The following is a 19,289-nucleotide window of genomic DNA, read 5'->3' as shown; positions in this document are numbered from 1 at the left end:
CAACAAAGTAGCAAGACGACTACCAGCAACACTGTAGCGCCTCACCCTGCCAGCTTTCTCGAGTGTTTCCTGGTGGTGCATGCTCTGAGGGCTGTCTGCCTTCACCCTGCACTGAAAGCCAAGAAGAAATCCCCATGGGTCGACGGAATCTTACCCCTGCTTACGCAGGCACCAAAAGACTGCATCACCAGTCCTCTGGGTCCCCTCTCATCCTGACGAGCGTGGTCCCTGGAACACAGGCACTGGGTCCAAGTGTCTCCCACAGTCCAGTGTCCCTCCTGTCCAAATTTGGTGGAGCTAAGTCCTTGCCTCCCCACGCCACCAGACAGCAAACCTGTGTACTGCATGATTTGCAGCTGCTCCAGCTTCTGTGCACTTTTTCAAGGATTCCTTTGTGCACAGCCTAGCCTGGGTCCCCATCACTCCGTCCTGCAGTGCTCAACCCGCTGAGTTGGACTCGGACATCGTGGGACCCTCCTTTTGTGACTCTGAGTTCACAGATCTTCCAAGTGCCTGCTCTGGTACTTCTGCGGGTGCTGCCTGCTTCTGCGGGGACTCTCTGAGTTGCTGAGCACCCCCTCTGTCTCCTCCTCCAAGGGGCGACATACTGGTCCTTCCTGATCCTCAGCAGCACCCAAAAACCTCTTCCGCGACCCCTGCAGCTAGCAAGGCTTGTTTGCGGTATTTCTGTGTGAAAGCACTTCTGCAACATCCAGCACACCGTGGGACATCTTCCATCCAACGGAGAAGTTCCTAGCCCTTTTCGTTGTTGCAGAATCTTCGGCTTCTTCCACCCGGAGGCAGCCCTTTTTCACCTTCATCCTGGGGTTTCCTGGGCTCCTGCCCCCCCTGGACACTATCGTGACTCTTGGACTTGGTCCCCTTGCCTTGCAGGTCCTCAGGTCCAGGAATCCATCTTCAGTGTTTTGCTGGTGCTTGTGGTTCTTGCAGAATCCCCCTATCACGACTATTGTGTCCTTTTGGGGTAGTAAGGTAACTTTACTTCTACTTTCTAGGGTCTTGGGGTGGGGTATCTTGGACACCCTTACTGTTTTCCTACAGTCCCAGTGACTCTCTACAACCTCCCATAGGTCTGGGGTCCTTTCGTGATTCGCATTCCACTTTTGGAGTATATTGTTTGTGTTGCCCCTAGACCTATGTTCACCTATTGCATCCTATTGTGATTCTACATTGTTTGCACTACTTTTCTTACTGTTACTTACCTGTTTTGGGTTTGTGTACATATAACTTGTGTATATTACTTACTTCCTGAGTGAGGGTATTCTCTGAGATACTTTTGATATATTGTCACTAAAATAAAGTGCCTTATTTTTAGTAACTCTGAGTCTTGTGTTTTCTTATGAAATTGTGCTATATGATATAAGTGGTATAGTAGGAGCTTTGCATGTCTCCTAGTTCAGCCTAAGCTACTTTGCCATAGCTACCTTCTATCAGCCTAAGCTGCTAGAAACACCTCTTCTACACTAATAAGGGATAACTGGACCTGGCACAGGGTGTAAGTACCACGAGGTACCCACTATAAGCCAGGCCAGCCTCCTACACTGTTGCGACATATAAAAGTAGGAGGATGATCATTGAGAGAGATGTGTCTAGTCCACGGCTATCTAAGTTGAGTTATTGCTTACAGACTGGAGTTTCCTTTCACAGAGATTGTGTGTGGTGATGAAGACTTACAGAATGGAGTTTCCTTTCAAAGAGATTGTGTGTGGTGATGAAGACCCTCTGGGATTCTTGCCCTCTTTACGCTTTGATACTGTCAAAGTAAAAGATAATATGATTGCTGCTTTGCTTTACTGCGCCATGCTGGTTGTTTGGTGGTGTGGGAGTCAGAAAGTTCCAGGAATGTTAATTTAAAACGATTGCTCTTTGTAGCTGGAATGGAGGGGTTCTGCTCACAGCCTATTGGCTTATTCTAATTTTTGCAGAATGCAAGTGTGACTTACCGTGCCATGTAGGGGCCTCAAGGCAAGGCCAGAAGTCAGCAATGGATGTGTGGTTTTCTCACCCTCCCCTTAGGATAGGCATATGTTATAGAAGTAAATTTTAGAGCGTAATTGAAGAACGATGTCCTCTGCTGCATGCATTGCACTTTATCCAGCTTTCCTCTAGTTAGTATCGATAGAATAATGACCGTATCTAAACTTGGTTTACTTTGAGGTGAAATACCATGACAGGGAGTCGTTTCAGATGCATACTAAGGCCTCATTTAGAGTTTGGTGGAGTGGGTAAAAATTGCTGGATGCCCCGTCGCCCCTCCCACCCTGTTCAGAGTATGATTGACATCAGTGCACTCTTTATACCGAGGGCAGATGGCCCACTTCCACTCAACTCTAAAGAAGGCCATAAGTAAAGGACGTAGCAGCGCCAAAGCTTGGTTGGGGGCGTTGTGAGCTCATGCAAATGGTTGGTGGGGTGAACGGACAAGCTAGAGGAGATAGCTGCAAGCTGTGCAACAAGAGCACTCCACTTGGATGGAAGGAGAGTGGAGGTTATGTTGAAGGATGATTTGATGAGGACAGTCAGCAGAGAATAATTTTATACTCCGAGGGTTAAGAAGAAAACAATGAGATAAAAAACTGTTATTTTACTTTACTTGCTGTATGAATGGAAGGCAAGATGTATATGTATTATAAAGTTATATTTAGTTTATTTGCTGTGCTTACCTTTTTGGGCAGCGCATCAGGACCTATGCACTCTGAAAAACATATAAAAGAGTGTTAATGGTTATGTCTCATAGAACGTGCCTTGCATACGCAATGCGAGTGTGTGTGTATAGATGGATGAAGATATCGTGTGTAATTGTGGATGGACAACTAGTCAGTGCCTATATGAGTAAATTGACAGATGGAAAGCGTGTGCTTATGGAAGGATGTATGTGAATGTGTGGGCGTTTGTAGGTAAATGAATGGAAAGTGCTTATGGTGTGTGTTTGGACGCTTGTTGGAGAAATGATGTGTGCAATCGGGTGGATGAAAGAAGAGCTTGTTGTGTGTTTGTGTTCTTGGACAAAGTATTGGTGTGTGTAGATATGTTAGATGGATAAAGAGGTATGTGTGTGTGTTTGGTTGGGTGGTAAACAGATGGATGGACAGATTAAAAGGCAGATAGCCATGCGTATGGGCAGCCAGACAGCTGAACAGTTGGAATACAGGTTTGTGTTTATTGATGCGGATGGGTGTATAGACTGCGTGTGTGTGTGCAGGTGTATGGAAGGATGAGAGAGGGAAAGAGAAGGAAGGGGGAAGTGGAGGAAAGGATTAAGCAGCAGGGCTCGTGAGAAGAAAGAGGAGGAAGGAGAGGAAGCAGGGGCTCCAGCTTAAGTTACCTCAAAAATATACACTGAATTCAATATTTTCAACCTTTAAGACTTCAAGGTTTATTTTTCAAATATTCTTCACTCAGGACACTATGAACGGAATTTAAACATAAGGATTTTTTTATAGGAAAACGCTTTACAATGCCTAATTTAATTTCCATAGGGCTCAGAAATTAAACATGCTCCAGCCATTTGGTCCTCTGCAGTAGCCCACAGAAAAGAGTTATGGACCTCCAGAAGACTGCTCCAGTTTAGTCATGCTAATTACACTTTCTACCTCAAACTACACGTGAGTGCAGCCACTTGTCCCTCCATGAGTGACTAAAAAGCCTTTGTGTACCAAGGCATGAGCTTTTGTGCAATATGTGGGATACCCGAGATAAAACAAAAAATATGCCCCCTCGGGGCATATTTACAAGCCCCTAGCACCACAGAGCGTCACCTTTTGTGACGCTCCAGTGGCGCTGTGCACTGCGCTATATATTTACAAGGTGGTGCTAAGCCACTTTCTGTGGCTTAACGCAAACTTGTAAATATGGGCCCCTCTGACCCAGTTTTCTGAGGCAGAGAGGTGTCACATGGGTGTTGCTGTGGACGTTCCACCTCAACACCCATTGCTTTTGACACTGCCCCAGATTTACAAGGAATTGTAAATCTGCGGCTGTGCCAAAAACGAACCCCCCCACCCCCAGGGGTGGTGTTAGCATGGTGCACCAAGGAGTTATAAAAAATACTTTTTTTTGTCCTTGTTTTTGCTCTTTCCGTGTGTGCTGCATTCTGCAGCACACATAGAAAGAGCAAAATGCCATGAATTATTGTTTATGTGCAGGAAGGTGCCCCTCCTGCACATAAACAATCATTCAATAATGAGAATTTGCTACTTAAATGCAGCACACATTGAAGTGTCAAATCGCCATTGTAGATTGTTTATGTGAAGGAAAGGACATCTTCCTGCACATAAACAATCATTCCTTTCACCTCAGACACCCTGGCACTATGGTGCAATGATGCCTGTGTTGGCACTGGCAGCTAAATATATCGCCAGCGCTAAGGGAAACACAGTGGTGCGCCATATTTATGTAAATACAGCACATTCCTGCATTCCAGAACTGCCGCAGTGCGGCGCTGCCAATTTTGGCGCAGCGCTGATCCAGTTCCTTGTAAATCTGGTCCTTAGAGCCTAATCTTTCGTCATAACCTGGACAAATACACCAGTTGTGATACAAGCAAGTAGGGGAAGGAAGCAATCAGAGCGCATGGGGAAAGGGCAGATGTGAGGCCTCACATTAGGGAGAGAAGCTGAGAATACACGTACTCCAATGATATGCTAAAGAAAAAATGTGTTTCTTAAAATGAAAGGATACAAGTCAGTCAATCAAAATGATGATAAGAGTCTATGCTGCAGGGTAGGGACAGACACAAGAAGAGGAAGGCAAACCATCTTTAAATAAAGACACCCAATTGTAAGTAATGGGGAGGCTCTAAGTCCACTGTACTTTTGGTATGGTCCACAAGAGGCTTTCGCCTGCAGACTCCTAAAATCTGTCAGGTAGGCGAGACCTAAAAATGGTGCAACATTCAATTGACAAAAGTCATGCATGGCGATTTCTCACTAAGGACCATTTATAACCCAAAGACTGCATTCTAGAGTAGTCCTTTCTATTTTGTTTGAGGTACGTACATAAGCTCATGTGAAAACAACTGCTGCTCTGTTACAGCAACACAAATCAGCCTTCAGAGATTTTTCTTTACCAGTTTCTGCCTGACCTTTACAATCATTTCAGTTCAATTCAATGTATTCTGTTGTTAAAAATCGACCATTTGTTACATAAATACTCTTTCATCTTTGCAAAAGGAAGTCTGTTTGTACCATTATATGCCCAAATAAAAATTACCTAACAGATAAAACAATTCTAATAAAGCAAAATCTATTCACAGTAATGTATTCCTTTAAAAGAACATTCTGTCACTATTACATAAGCATCAGTGACATATACAGTTATGTCCCTAGTCATACAATGCACTATGCTATCATTGCGAGGTCATTACATGCTAAACCAATAAAATATTACTTAGAAATCTAAGGTATTACAGTATGTAAGGTATTCTAGTCTGCCTGAGTTTGCCAGAGAAGGTTACTCCATCACAAATGTGACAGATACCGCGTGTGCCGTATTATGATTCTATTATATCCTTTGGAAATCATAATATGGCGGACGGAATATCTGTCACATTTGTGACAGAGTAACCTGTCTGCCAAACTCTACATCAGGCCCTTAGCCTTCATCCAGCTGAGCTCTGGCTGATTCCTGGTGTCTCATCTGATCTGTGATCTGTCTCTGTCCATTGTCCTACCAAGTTCCCCCAAGGAATGATCTGGGTCAACTCCTGGTATTGCCTGTCGAATGCTGTCACCTTCCATCTGAAGCCTAAGCACTCGTGCCTACCAGTTTCTGCCTGACCTTTACAATCATTTCAGTTAAATTCAATGTATTCTGTTGTTAAAAATCGACCATTTGTTACATAAATACTCTTTCATCTTTGCAAAAGGAAGTCTGTTTGTACCATTATATGCCCAAATAAAAATTACCTAACAGATAAAACAATTCTAATAAAGCAAAATCTATTCACAGTAATGTATTCCTTTAAAAGAACATTCTGTCACTATTACATAAGCATCAGTGACATATACAGTTATGTCCCTAGTCATACAATGCACTATGCTATCATTGCGAGGTCATTACATGCTAAACCAATAAAATATTACTTAGAAATCTAAGGTATTCCAGTATGTAAGGTATTCTAGTCTGCCTGAGTTTGCCAGAGAAGGTTACTCCATCACAAATGTGACAGATACCGCATGTGCCGTATTATGATTCTATTATATCCTTTGGAAATCATAATACGGCGGACGGAATATCTGTCACATTTGTGACAGAGTAACCTGTCTGCCAAACTCTACATCAGGCCCTTAGCCTTCATCCAGCTGAGCTCTGGCTGATTCCTGGTGTCTCATCTGATCTGTGATCTGTCTCTGTCCATTGTCCTACCAAGTTCCCCCAAGGAATGATCTGGGTCAACTCCTGGTATTGCCTGTCGAATGCTGTCACCTTCCATCTGAAGCCTAAGCACTCGTGCCACCTCTTCTCCGTCTGTGAATTCATTCATCTGGTTCTGGAGTTCGAAGTAAATGCCCCACTTAAAAGTCTATTGATGTCTGATGTTATTACTCTAGAATTTCTCTTTGATGTGGGGAAAAACAATTGTACTGAGAAAGTGACCTTTGCAATATGTTGGTGAAAGGAGCATTCACAGCTTTAAGAGATTATCAAATTCTTACTTCTCTCTACACTTAGTACTTCTTCCTTCACTATAAAACTATGGAAGTTGCCTAAATATTGAAAACTTTTTGGTGATTCTCATTTTCAGTTGGTTTATTCAATGAGCTGTCTCCAGTCAAACCTCTGGGTTGTCATCTACATGAAAGGTGGAGAACAGGCCTGCCAAGAAGGCCTGTAGATGAATTCCTTCAGCTCTCTCCTCCACATCTCTGATATTTATGTTTCCCATCTAGAACAGTTCTCAAACTCTTTGACGTTGCGAACTCTTTCTGCCATTTCATAATGATCTAATACTGTATTAACAGCTGCCATGTTGATTAACCTGCAGCTATTTTGCAAACTAATTTTATACTAACATGTTTGTGTTCTATCACCTCTGAAGAGCACAGGCCTTGCTTTTGTGCTTTGCATAATGAGAGGATTCTCAATCAAACTAGCTCTGTCTGAGCTCTTTACATTTCCATCTTTTCTGAAGGTATTTTTTACTCTTATTAGAAAGCGCTGCACATCTTAGTACCATCATCTACAGTTTCAGTTTCTGTCATGTGTAAACTGCTTCAACTGCCTATGTGAAGAAAAAATATAAACGTTGGGGAAATTTGGGGAGGGGTTAGCATTAGATGCTCAACTGCTTGTTGAGACTAAGCTCCATCTCCTAACTGTTTTCTTTCACACTGTGTAGAGCTCGTCCTTGTTCAACCTAGTTCCCAACCTTTTCCTCAATTTTCAGCACCCTTGAACCCAGGGAGTTAATATAGGAGCAGGGAATGGCAATCTTTGCGTTGAGATCAGTATTCACAATTTTTAGGCCCCTGCAGTAAGCCACATCAAATCTGAGGATTTGATGTGGTGAGGTAAAGGCCTAGACAGAGCAACGTTGAAATTACTCAGTTTTCTAGGGGCCCATGGTGAGGAATGGCATATGGGCACACTGATTCATGTTGATTGTTGAACACTGAGTACTAAAGTCACCTCAACTGAAGAAGAAACATGGTGCTTCCCTCAGGACTGGCATAATCACTGATTAAAGTAGAGAGAGGCAGTGATGAGACTGGGCATGTTGTCCAGCATATGTCACTTCGTAGGGGGAATCCTGCCACAAGATGAATGCCTTCCCTTCAGAGTGATCAGCATATCAGGCCGACCCCAGTAGAACATCTCTTTCTTCTGCCCTTCTTGCCTCTCTGACAGGAGGGACACCTTCACAAACCCCACAGACCTTAGTCACTCACTCAGTTCTCCAAGAAGCCTATGATATCTCCTATTTGGCTATTTCACTATAGGGGGCTCCCACCCTTTCATTAAGCAAACTCTGAATTTTCAGGAGCTTTGCACGGCCTCAAAGCATGAGAGTCTATGTGGATAATTTCTTTAAGCCTATTCCCACTGGTATTCCACCTTCAACCCACCTTTTGTTGGTTGCACCATACCACAGGTCTCACGTGCCAACAAAACTAGCTTTTGGGCAGAAGATGAGACAGGTGGATGTCGTCTCAATCCACTCTTTAACTGTTCCAGGACATTTCACCTGCTGCCGAAACACCAGTGACCACGGATGATGGAGATACGCAGTCAGCACAAGGTAGACCCTAGAGGAGTCCAGTGTTTGAATCCACACTCACATTGGAGCCATAGCCACTCCTTCAAATTCTCTCTTTTAGGATTTAATTTTTTTAAGTTGGAGAACGTCGAACTTGAAAGATTTAGGAGGCAAGATTCCTGTGTGAGAAGGTCATCAAAGTGGAAGGTTATTTAACTAGATTTAGATGTCACTTTACTAAAATATTCCCTTAACTCGTCTATCAGAATTCTAAGCAGCCTCCCAGACTCCACACTGGCAACCCTTAGTGGCGCGCTACATACCGCAGTATGTCTTATCCAGGAAATGAAAAAATATGATCACATCACCCCACCCCGATGGAACTCTATTTACTCTCTTTGCCAGCTCCAAAATTAGCTGCATCATTTGGAAATCCACCACAACCTGCACCTTTGCTTATCTTGCACCATCTCTGGTAGTTCTCAGCACACCAGCAGCCGGAACACCATCAGATCGCAAACTAAGTTTAGTGAAGAAGAAAAAAAAACAGGACAACATGTCTTTTCTATCTATGCAGTCAGGACTTGAAACAACATCCCCATTTCCATCAGGATTGCCCAAGTGCAGATCCAATTTTGAAAAGGGTGGAAGACTCACCTCTTTAAAAAACACTACAGGACAATGCATTAACGGTCCATTGCTCCAATTCCTCTCCTATTTTTGTCTACTTTAAGCTTGCTTCAGACAATAAACAGTGATCTGCTGTCTTTTGGCTAGGCTAAGGCTACAGAAATACCATATGCACATATACATACATGTGAAGTTTGAACTCTGCATCACCAGTTCAGGGTCTGAGTAGATATTACCCAGCCTCCCTAGCTGAGCCATTTCAGGAACATTTCATTTCAAAAACACATGCAGGTTTTTATAACAAGGAAACAGGAATTTCCCCGTCAAGGATTCAACACTTTTACTGTAACTGTTTCAGTCATGCACTCTATGTGGAAACTTGCTGGAAAGTAGGCTTTCTTTCTTTCTTTATAAACAAGTGAGCTGGTTGGCTAATCATGTTTCAACGGCCTTCCCCAGCCAATGCAGATTTATAAGTGGACAGAGGTTCGATTTGGCATTGGCTGAAAGTGGTCTCGTTATTCAATATGTGTTGTGGTAAATGAGGCAATAAATATCGTTGGTTTGATGAATTTCTTGTAGTCTTGGAAGAAGTTGATAATATCCCATTAGATTTAGGAGATTGAAGAGACTGGAGCTTCGTAACAGAAGGAAGATCTCAATGGTCTGTTTGCATTTTTGATTTGTTCTTTGGCAGAAGCTTCAACTTTGGAGGCAGTGGCTCTTCAGTAAATGGTGAGCTTTCAATGTGCTCACTGAGAGTAGCCATTTTGGAGAGAATAGTCTATGTTGGTAATCGCTGACAACTGGTGGCAACTCTTTGCATCTGTTGGCTAACCCTGGCCTCTGATGAAAATTCCTAGTATACAATGATCCTCTGACACGTGGTGAACATCCAATGCATAAGATATTATCCACTGTCTTTTGGTGAGCATTAATAGCCCTTTGAGACCAACTAGCTTCTTGAGCCACATATGCTATCTGGTATACATCCCCGGTAAAAAGTGTGGGTCTCATTTAGCAGTTTTGGCACAGGGCAGCGCCGTAAGGATTGTTGCTGCACTGCTTTGTGTCAAAAGAAAAGAGATACAGTGCATTCCTGTCCTATTCCACTGCAGAGGCGCATAATGGGTTGCCATGAGCCAACACAGGCACCGTTGCACCATGATGCAAGGGTGTCTGCGTTGCAAGGATCATTGTTTTTATGAAGAAAGGTACACCTTCATGCACAAAAACAATCATGAGAGAAGTTTTCCTCTTTCAATGTGTGCTGCAGAATGTAGCCCACTTAGGAAAAGGAAAACGAGGAGAAATAAAAGTATTTATCATTGTTGCACCTCTCTTATGCCTCCCCTGAGGAGGCGTAGGCTTTTGACACATTCTCAGGTTTACGAAATCTCGTAATCTGGGAACACCCACCGTAACGCCCATGGGACGCCTCCCCAACGCATGGTGAGGCAATGCAGCGCACGTCACTGCATTGCCTCACCATGTAATAGGGAGTCCATAAGCACAAGGCCAAGAAAATCCAAAAGCTTTACGTGGCCTTGTAGATATGGCCCTGCAGTGTGCACCGCCAGGCCGTCACTAAAAGTGTAAAGAAGCGCATAGGTGTCCATAACATTTGAAGGCCACTACTAGAATCTGGTAGCACCTGTGACATTTGCAGGGTACCCCTGCCCTCTGAGGGCCAATTTAGCTTCTCGTAGCAACCCTTACATCTGGTGTCCTTTAATGCCTCATCTGGGGACATCTGACGGAACCACAATATCTGATGCACATCCCTAAGATTTTTTAGCTATCCCTGAGATATTGTGGCATTCCAGGTTCAAGATGTCCATGCCTGACATCTGGTGATCAGTTCTGGTCTCCGGTGGGCATCCTTTATTTCTTGTGAGCACAACTGGCAGATGATCATCATCTTTCTTCCACTGAGATGGTTGTAGTAACCAGGATCTTGGAAACAGGAATCTGTGAACTAGCCCTCTCAGTAGTACCTCTCTACATAACCCTCTCCACAGGTTGGCACAATATAAGAGACTACCCCTATGATGACACCTGGGAAACTAATATAGGTATATCCTTTTTTAGAATAATTGACATGACAGTCTCATTAAAACCACAAACTCAGTTTGAACTGGGGAGGAGCCAAGATGGCCGCCTGAGAGGATGCCCCTCTCCGCAGCTCCAACAAACTTCAGGATTAGGATCCCTCCTCAACCCCACTCATGATCATAAAGGGCTGATTGGAGACCAAGGGTGTGACCCCCCCACTCAGACTATAACACTGACAAGGTGCTGAGACCCCCAAATCGAGTGTCCTGCATGTGATGTGCCTGGCTGTGATGTCTTGACTGGGAGCACAGGAAAAAGGAGAGCTTTAAGTGAAGCCGCTTAAACAGCAGATCTGTGGCATGCTGGCATACAGGCCCCATGAGAAACACCTGCCGGGGCTGACCTTGTCACCCAAAAGGGAGCGGAGGACAGCATAATACTACTCCAATGGTGGTGTCACAAACATCAACAGGTGAAAGGTGTGGCCGCAGTGGCTGGATGGAGGCACCACAAATGGGGCCTAGAGCTCAGTGGCTTAACGGTATCCCAAGGGGAAGAAAGGAACTGTCATACTCCGCCGCTGCATGCACACACATGTGATTGCAGAGTGTGCGTGGAGCAGAGCACCACCTGGTGCATGCAGATCTACAGGATGAGAAGTGACGTGGACCCCAGTTGGAGCGGGAAGGGGCTGCACTACGTAATGGTGGCAGGACTCGTGGCCTAATGTCCCTAGGGTGATTTGAAGTGACACAAAGTATTGAACTGGAAGCCTCACCATCCACCAAGACCTCCATTGCAACGGGCATAGTTTTCCCTGTACCCTGATGCGGAACCCCATCCGGTGAACTAAAATAGCACGGGGCTTCCCCCAAACACTCGGGGAGGCCTGTGAACAGAGGCCTAGACACTTATGATCGCGGGACGAGATAGTGCTATGCCCTCATCCACCTTTCTTTTATTAGCATCTTTGAACAAGCAGAGAGGCTGATGCCAAACTCCTGTGGGGGCCTTATGTACGGAACAGTGGGGTTGATACACAGTTATGATCTCATGCTCTGGATTGACCTGATTCCCTTGGTTGCACATTGCAGTTTGGACCATTATATGGACCTCTGGGGCCAGTTTGAACAACTATTAAAGTAGTTTCCACTGCAGTGCCCCTATCTCCCCCACATAGCACGATGCACGGTGTGGCCTCTCTAGTCACAGTGTGCATCGCAAGGGCCAGTCCGGCTCGCCCAGGACCCCAGACTTGATAATTGACCCACTTCCAGCCAGGGAAGACCGGATATGGCCTCTAAGATTTGCCACTCAATCAAGAAGGGACTGGCTAGAATGGCATAGGTGTGGCTTCTAGCACAAAGCCTAATTTGTGGATGAACCCACACCCCCATCAAATTTGGATATCAAATATCTAATGTTGGAGTGCAATAAGGCCATCACAGAGAAAACAGATGCAGTGGCTATCACGGTTGTGTTACTACTCCAAGACACAAACAAGATGTGGGAGCATGTGAAGGACTTTGAAACTAGAGCTGATGGTGCAGATGAGATATTGGGGGCACATAGTAGCCTGCTGGCTGATCAAGAGAGGCATCTGCAGGTACAGGACGCCAAACTGGCAGATTTGAAAGATAGGTCTCTATGCAATAATGTGCGCATATCTGGCCTGTTCTGAGGGGACAGAGACCACTCCAAGGGAACAGCTTCTTGAATTTTGGCTGCCCACAGTGTTGCCTGAGTGTTGCCTGAGTTGGGGAAGAGGGGGAGCTGCTGGAGGACAGGGCCTAGAGAACGCCAGGTTTCAAACTCAAGCCAGGGACACCCCTCAACCAAACAGAAGTGGAGGTCATTCTTGGAAGTGAAAGAGAAACTTAGGGATTGAGATCTGGACTATATACAGCTGCTACCAACATGCCTCTGAGTGGATTTAAATGGGAAGAGACAGTTTTTAAAATCACGCTGGGGACACTATGCAGTTCATCAAGAACCATTGACTGGTAACCTGCAAGGTCCCACACATGTGTGGACACAGGTTTATGATAACTGAGTGGGAAGGTCACTGACAATATCTTGCTTAAGCCAAAGCCAAGGGGGAGTGCTTTAGCGTGGATTGAATATGTTATGCAAGCCTGTTGTGATTGAGGAGGTATATAAGTACATTACCATGTTCAAGTATGTGTGTGAGACCTAGGGGCATAACCACAGGGCAACCCACCAACAGGGATTGCGGTGGCAACGCGCCAGGAGAGGGCAGCTTGGTTGTTGTTTGTGGGGGAGCTGGGATGACATAATGTGTGTTGATTGTGGAGGCCCAGTCGGGGCGGGCCACATGGGTGATAGGGGGAGTTTGTTCATGGTTCTTGGAGAGATAGGCTTGAGCTTCATGCACCACAGTGACATGTTGGCACGGTCAGGCCAAGGCATGCAAGAGATGTGCCTACTACACACATGAACATTTTAGCGCTATCCTGGAATGTTAAAGGGATATGGAACCCTACCAAGAACATTGATTCTGGTCCTATGCGAGGAAACATCAGGCATGGATAGTAATGTTACACGAGACACACTTGTTACCACAGGAACATGAGAAAATACAAACTAAAGTGGGGGGCAGACTATGGTATTCCAGCTTTACCTTTTTGCCACACGGTGTGTTATTATGGATGGGTGTTAGTGTCCCCTTTGAAGCAAACACTGAGTTGAAGGCAGCAGGTGGCCAATATGTGGGTATAGTAGGAGAGATAGGTGGCAAACTCATGGTACCTTTAAACACATATGCTCTAAACGTAGACACACCTGACACCCTACACTTGCTACATCATCTAGATGGGTGACCACAATTGTGTGCTAGGTAGACACCAGCACAGCTCCAGGCGTACTGCTAGACCACTTGGCAGATCTTGTGGGGCACTACTGGAGGGTATGGAGATGCTTAACCTCTTAGAGCTATGGAGAACGCAGCATGGCACAACACTGGGTTACTCTTTTTAGTCCTCTCCACATGGAACCTTTTCTAAGATTGTTTTTTTTAAAATAATATTATTATTGATTTTTTAATACAAATCTGCTTTCCATAATTTTGCAGGTGCAATGACAGGATATGGTTGACCTGTTATGAAATATACATTTAAAACAAACAATAACAACTTAAATTAGGTCTCGTTATAATACTCAGAAAGTATTTGACTGCTGTACCTGGGTGATAGGCTTGGTTATGCACTTTTTTGCTAGAATGCGCTTTGTTTGTTCTATTCTTGTTGGGAGCTGTAGGTTGTGGCAGTTTAAGGGTGTGAGAGTGGGGGCATTTTCTACCCTTATGGTGTATCGTGACTGGCTTACTTGATTATATTAAAGGTAGCCCAGATGTGTGGCTATTTATCTCGAGGCTGAAACTCAGTCAAGTTCATGGCGGCCTTTCATCGTTCTTGGCTTCCAGTCTACTTACTATAATTTCCCAGGCTTCGCAACCTGTGTGTTGTTGGCCTTCCTTTGCTAGTTTACATAGCACCAAATATTCTGTGCGGGCCCAGCGCAATGTCATGTTGTGCCAGGTTTTCAAATCTGGTGCTATGGACGCTTTCCAATTCATAGCTTTCAATCTTTTGTACATCACGTATGCTAGGTCTGCGAACTTATGTAGGTGCCTATGTTTCTCTTCTCTCGGTCTCAGCCCTAACAGGCAGGATTTAGGGTCAATTGTGAGCGCCAGACCAGTCAATTCTGAAACCACTTCTACTACTCCACTCCATTCCTTGTTCACTTGGGCGCATTCCCAGACCATGTGATAGAAATGTGCCAATGGGGCGTTGCATCTAGGACAAGTTGGGTCCGAGCCTGGGAACATGCGTTTAATCCTAGCTGGAGAAAGATACGTTTGGTGTGTGTAGTTAAATTGAGTGCAGCGAAATCTGGGATTTCTCTATACCCCGTGTATGCTGTAAAACTTTCGGCCATTCCCCTTGCTGTATCGGGCTTGGCAGAGCTGTGTTCCATCTTTCCCTAACATTCTCCAGGTTGGGTTGCGGGGAGTTTGTTCAGGGTTTTATATAGGTTCGACACTACCTTTATTTGATTGTCATATTGTAACATGTGATGTAGTAAAGGGGAAGTCGCTGGTTCTTGGTCCCCTGTCTCCCATGCTTTCTTGATTGCGTGGCATATAGCATAATATGTTATAAATTGCCCGGGATTCACTGCTGTGAGGGCTTGCATAGATTCAAATGACATCAGTTTTCCCTCTTCGAAGCAGTCTCCTGCTGACAATATACCCGACTCTGCCCAAGCCGATAGCGAGTGTGTACTAGCCGCGTTGACCCATCCAGGAATCAGTCCCAGTGGGATGAGCGGCAAATAAGGGAACGTACCATGGCCGTTTTGAATGTATCTCTTCCAGCATGAGTGTGCCGTTAGCAGTAACGGGTTGACAGGCGACCCTTTTGATATTTTATTTGTTAGCCAACTGATCAGAGGTTCTACCTGTAGTCTCGCTTGCACCCACGCAGACTCCACCTGTGTGGGTCTGTGTATCCAATTCAATATCCACTGCAGCTGTGCTGCAGCATAGTAGAATTCGAAGTTGGGGGCTCCCAGGCCACCCGCACTTATTGGGCGCTGTAGTGTGGTGAGTGCGACGCGCGCTCTGCCCCCTCCCCATGTTAGCTGCAGTAGGATAGTGTTCAGATCACAAAATAAACTCTTGGGGATCAATAGTGGCAGAGCCGTAAAATAATATAACAGCCGGGGCAGTAACAGCATGTTTGCGACTGCCACTCTGCCCAGGGGTGACAATGGTAGTTTACACCAGAATCGCAGTGAACCCTTTATGGAAGCCAGAGTTCTGCCCAAGTTTCCATCTCTGAGGTCTTCAATTCTATGGTATATGTGGACCCCCAGATATTTGAACGTATCGAAGCACCATTTCAAAGGTCCTGCTGGGGCCTTATCTTTCCTCGGCGGGGACCATATGGTTAGTGGGAACACAGACGATTTTTCCCAGTTAACCGCCAAGCCCGATATCTCCCCGAATTTGGTAAGGAGTGAGATTACTGAGGATATCGTCTCACTCCCTTTTCGCACGTATATTAAATCATCGTCTGCGTATAATGACATAACATGGTGTAGCCCATTCCTGACTATTCCCCAATTGTCTTCCATAGACCGTAGTCGAGTCGCTAGTGGTTCCATCGCTATGGCGAACAGCAAAGGAGATAAGGGGCATCCCTGCCTGGTGCCTCTAGCGATCGGGAAGCTATCAGATATTACCCTTCCTGTTTTCACCCGAGCTTGTGGACTGGCGTACAATGTCTGTACCCACTGTATGTAGTTAGGGCCGATACCCATTTTTTGCATGGTGGTGAACAAAAAGTCCCACCCTAGTGTGTCAAAAGCTTTCTCGATATCTAGCGAGAGTACCATTTCGTCCCATGCATCCGGGGGGGTGTCTCCCATTACACTCAGTAATCTACGGATATTTAAAAAGGCATTGCGTTTTGGGATAAATCCGTTTTGATCTTCGTGTATCAGAGTGTGCATAATGGGAGCTAACCTGTTAGCCAATATTTTGCCTAGGATTTTACAATTGAGATTTAGGAGTGAAAGTGGTCTAAAGGATTTAACATCTGTGGGATCGTGCCCTTGCTTAGGGAGAACCACTATCATTGCCTCTCTCTGTGTGGGGGGTAATAACTTATGGCGCCATGCCTCCTCGAACGTTTTCAGCAAGTGCGGCTTTAAGTATTTCGAATACAGCGCGTATTCTATGGAGAGGCCGTCTATACCTGGCGCTTTGTTCCTGGGCATCTGACCCAGCGCTAAGTCTAGTTCCTCCATTCTCAGTGGGGCTTCCAGCATTTCCCTGTCCACGTATATCAGATGCGCCAGGTGTGTTCCTGCTAGAAAAGATTCAAGTTGTTCGCCTGTGCATACTGTGCGTTTGGTGTAAAGGTTCGTGTTGTATTTCCTAAATGCCCCATTTATCTCTTCTTGCGCGGTGGCCATTTTGCCGTCATCTAGTTTTATAGCCCCTATGGGAGACTGCTGACGGTTCCCATGAAGGAGCCACGCCAGCAGCCTACCCGATATGTCCGCCTCCGATTGTAGGGGCATTAAATGATATTTATGGTCGTGCCAGCGGAGACGAGAATCTACTTCATTGTATTTTATGCGCGCCTCCTTTAGCGCTGAGTAGGGAGTCTCCCCGCGTGCCACTGCAATTTCCATTAATCTCAATTCCTTTTCCAATTTACTGATCTCATTGTGGAGGGCGCGTCTTGCTCCCCAGGTGGATGAGATACAGTGCCTCTAATAACCGCTTTGTGTGCTTCCCACTCTGCTGCTCTTGTGTCTGTAGGGTTTTTATTGACTTCCAAGTACTGTCTCAGTGTCGTGTTCAGGCCTTCTGCAAATGCTTGGTCCTAGAGGGCTTTCACTTGTAAACACCAAGTGGCGAACACCGAGCGTTTCCTGCCCCGGTTTAATGTCAATCTGAGCGGCAAATGATCCGACAGTGTCTTGGCTAGGTATTCTGTTTCACTGGTCATTGCGCAAATGTCCGGGGACCCCCATATTATGTCTATTCTAGTGTGCACGTTATGAGGTATTGAGTAAAATGAATATTCCCTCTGTTGGGGATGTTTCATGCGCCATATGTCATAGAGCCTCATGTCGCCCGCCCAGGTCAACAGAGAACACCTGGCATTTCTATTTGTTAGTCCTTTCGGCGGGTGTTTGACCTGTCTAACACTACATTCGGTATGCTATTGAAGTCGCCCCCCCATTATGGCCGGAGCTGCAGGGTGTACCAATAGTGCTGGGGTAAGCATACACAGGAATTCCGCGAACGCATTTTTGGGAGCATAGATCCCTATTATCGACAACTGTCTCCTGTCTAGTTGCCCCTCTATTACCACATATCTGCCCCCCTGGTCTATCTTCTGCGAGGATTGGGCAAATGGGACGCCGCCTGCTATCCATATCAATACTCCTCTAGCGAAGGCTGAGTATGATGTGCCTATTATCTGCCCACTCCATTTCCCATGAATCTCCTGCAAGTCAGACTCCAGAAGATGTGTTTCTTGTAGAATAGCGATGTGTACTCTCTGGCGTCTGAGATGTGCATATACCCGAGCTCTCTTACTTGGTGTACCCAGTCCTCTCACGTTCCAAGTGACTATTCCATATTGGTGTGTGTTAAGATTTGCGTGCTGAGTCATGTAGCTGCATATGGTGTACCTGCATGAAACTCGGACTGGGTAGCAGCGCCAATCCGGGCCCCTATTACCTCCACAAAGTATAGAATTAAGGTTAATAACCGCAGCAGTAATCTCGGTAATCTGAGTTGACCTATTACATACAATTTAACTAACTCCTCCCCTCCTCCCCCCTACTACTTCCCACACACGACTACAAACCCTTATTAAACTACATAACACACTACTACCTAAGAAAACCTGTATCCATTCGAATACCTGTAGGGGAGTTATTTTGGCAACCGGGTGTGGCTCTTATACGGGGCTCACATCCTTCCACAGACATGGTCTGCGCATATGTATGGGCGCTCCCGGAGGGTTAGCTCCCCCAGGCCCGCATGTGCATTATCATTAGGCAATGTTCACAATAAAAAGGAGTAAAGTGTTCAAAAGATACACGTAGGTGGCAGTGGTGTACTCCGAGTTGGTTCTAGAGTCGATCCCCTCTGCCTCCAGCGGCTTGTCGTGCGGTCCGGGTGGAGATGCGATCTAGCTGCTTGTGTTCACAGTTCATTCATGGATCTGGGGGTGAGCTTCGGGCCCCCAAGCTCTTCTGTCAACGTGAAGTCCGAGTTAACTGAGTCGGAGTCCGAGTCGGTTGCGGGGGCCGCACAGAGAGCCTCAAAGGAGTTTTGTGTGTGTAGGGGAGTTTCTTTCAATACTTTTGCCCTTTCTTCTGCTGCCTGTTTTTCCGTGGGTTGACCCTTGGGGCGTTTCCTGGTGCGCTACCGTAATGAGGAGGTAAGCTATTCCTCTCTTTCCTCCGCTCCCTGCTGGGGTTGTGCGAAGCCTTTAGCATGCATCCACGTCCAGGCGTCTTCAGGGGAGGTGAATATGTGGGTGCGGTCGTCTGATATTACTCTCAATTTAGCAGGGAATAAAAGGGCATATTTAATATTGTGGTCACAGAGGCGTTGTTTAATTTTTACATAAGAGTTACGTTGGGTGAAGTCTGGGTAGGCATTAACCACTGAGTCTTCGTGTCGGAATGGGCCTTTGCTGCGGAATTGCTGCAATATTAAATCGCGATCCCTGTAGTTCAAGAATATTGCTATCAATGGTCTAGGTGGTTGGCCCGGAGGCGGCGGTCTACCTGGGACTCTGTGCGCCCTTTCCACAGAGAAGAACTTTGA

At 45.7% G+C, this 19,289-nt stretch overlaps 1 protein-coding gene across 1 annotated transcript in view; it reads right to left on the bottom strand.

The window, feature by feature from the left end:
* The window catches only part of LOC138284363 (mucin-2-like), a 1,502,605-nt gene that overhangs the window by 371,901 nt on the left and 1,111,415 nt on the right, over positions 1-19,289 (bottom strand). Inside the window, exon 33 of the mRNA XM_069223056.1 lies at positions 2,685-2,716. Coding sequence (XP_069079157.1) covers positions 2,685-2,716 — 32 coding nt within the window. The remainder of the gene's footprint in view (positions 1-2,684; positions 2,717-19,289) is intronic.

The sequence above is a fragment of the Pleurodeles waltl genome, chromosome 3_1 (assembly GCF_031143425.1).
Source record: "Pleurodeles waltl isolate 20211129_DDA chromosome 3_1, aPleWal1.hap1.20221129, whole genome shotgun sequence".
NCBI classification, from domain to species: Eukaryota; Metazoa; Chordata; class Amphibia; order Caudata; family Salamandridae; genus Pleurodeles; species Pleurodeles waltl.
This window is presented reverse-complemented; position numbering and strand designations above follow the sequence as displayed.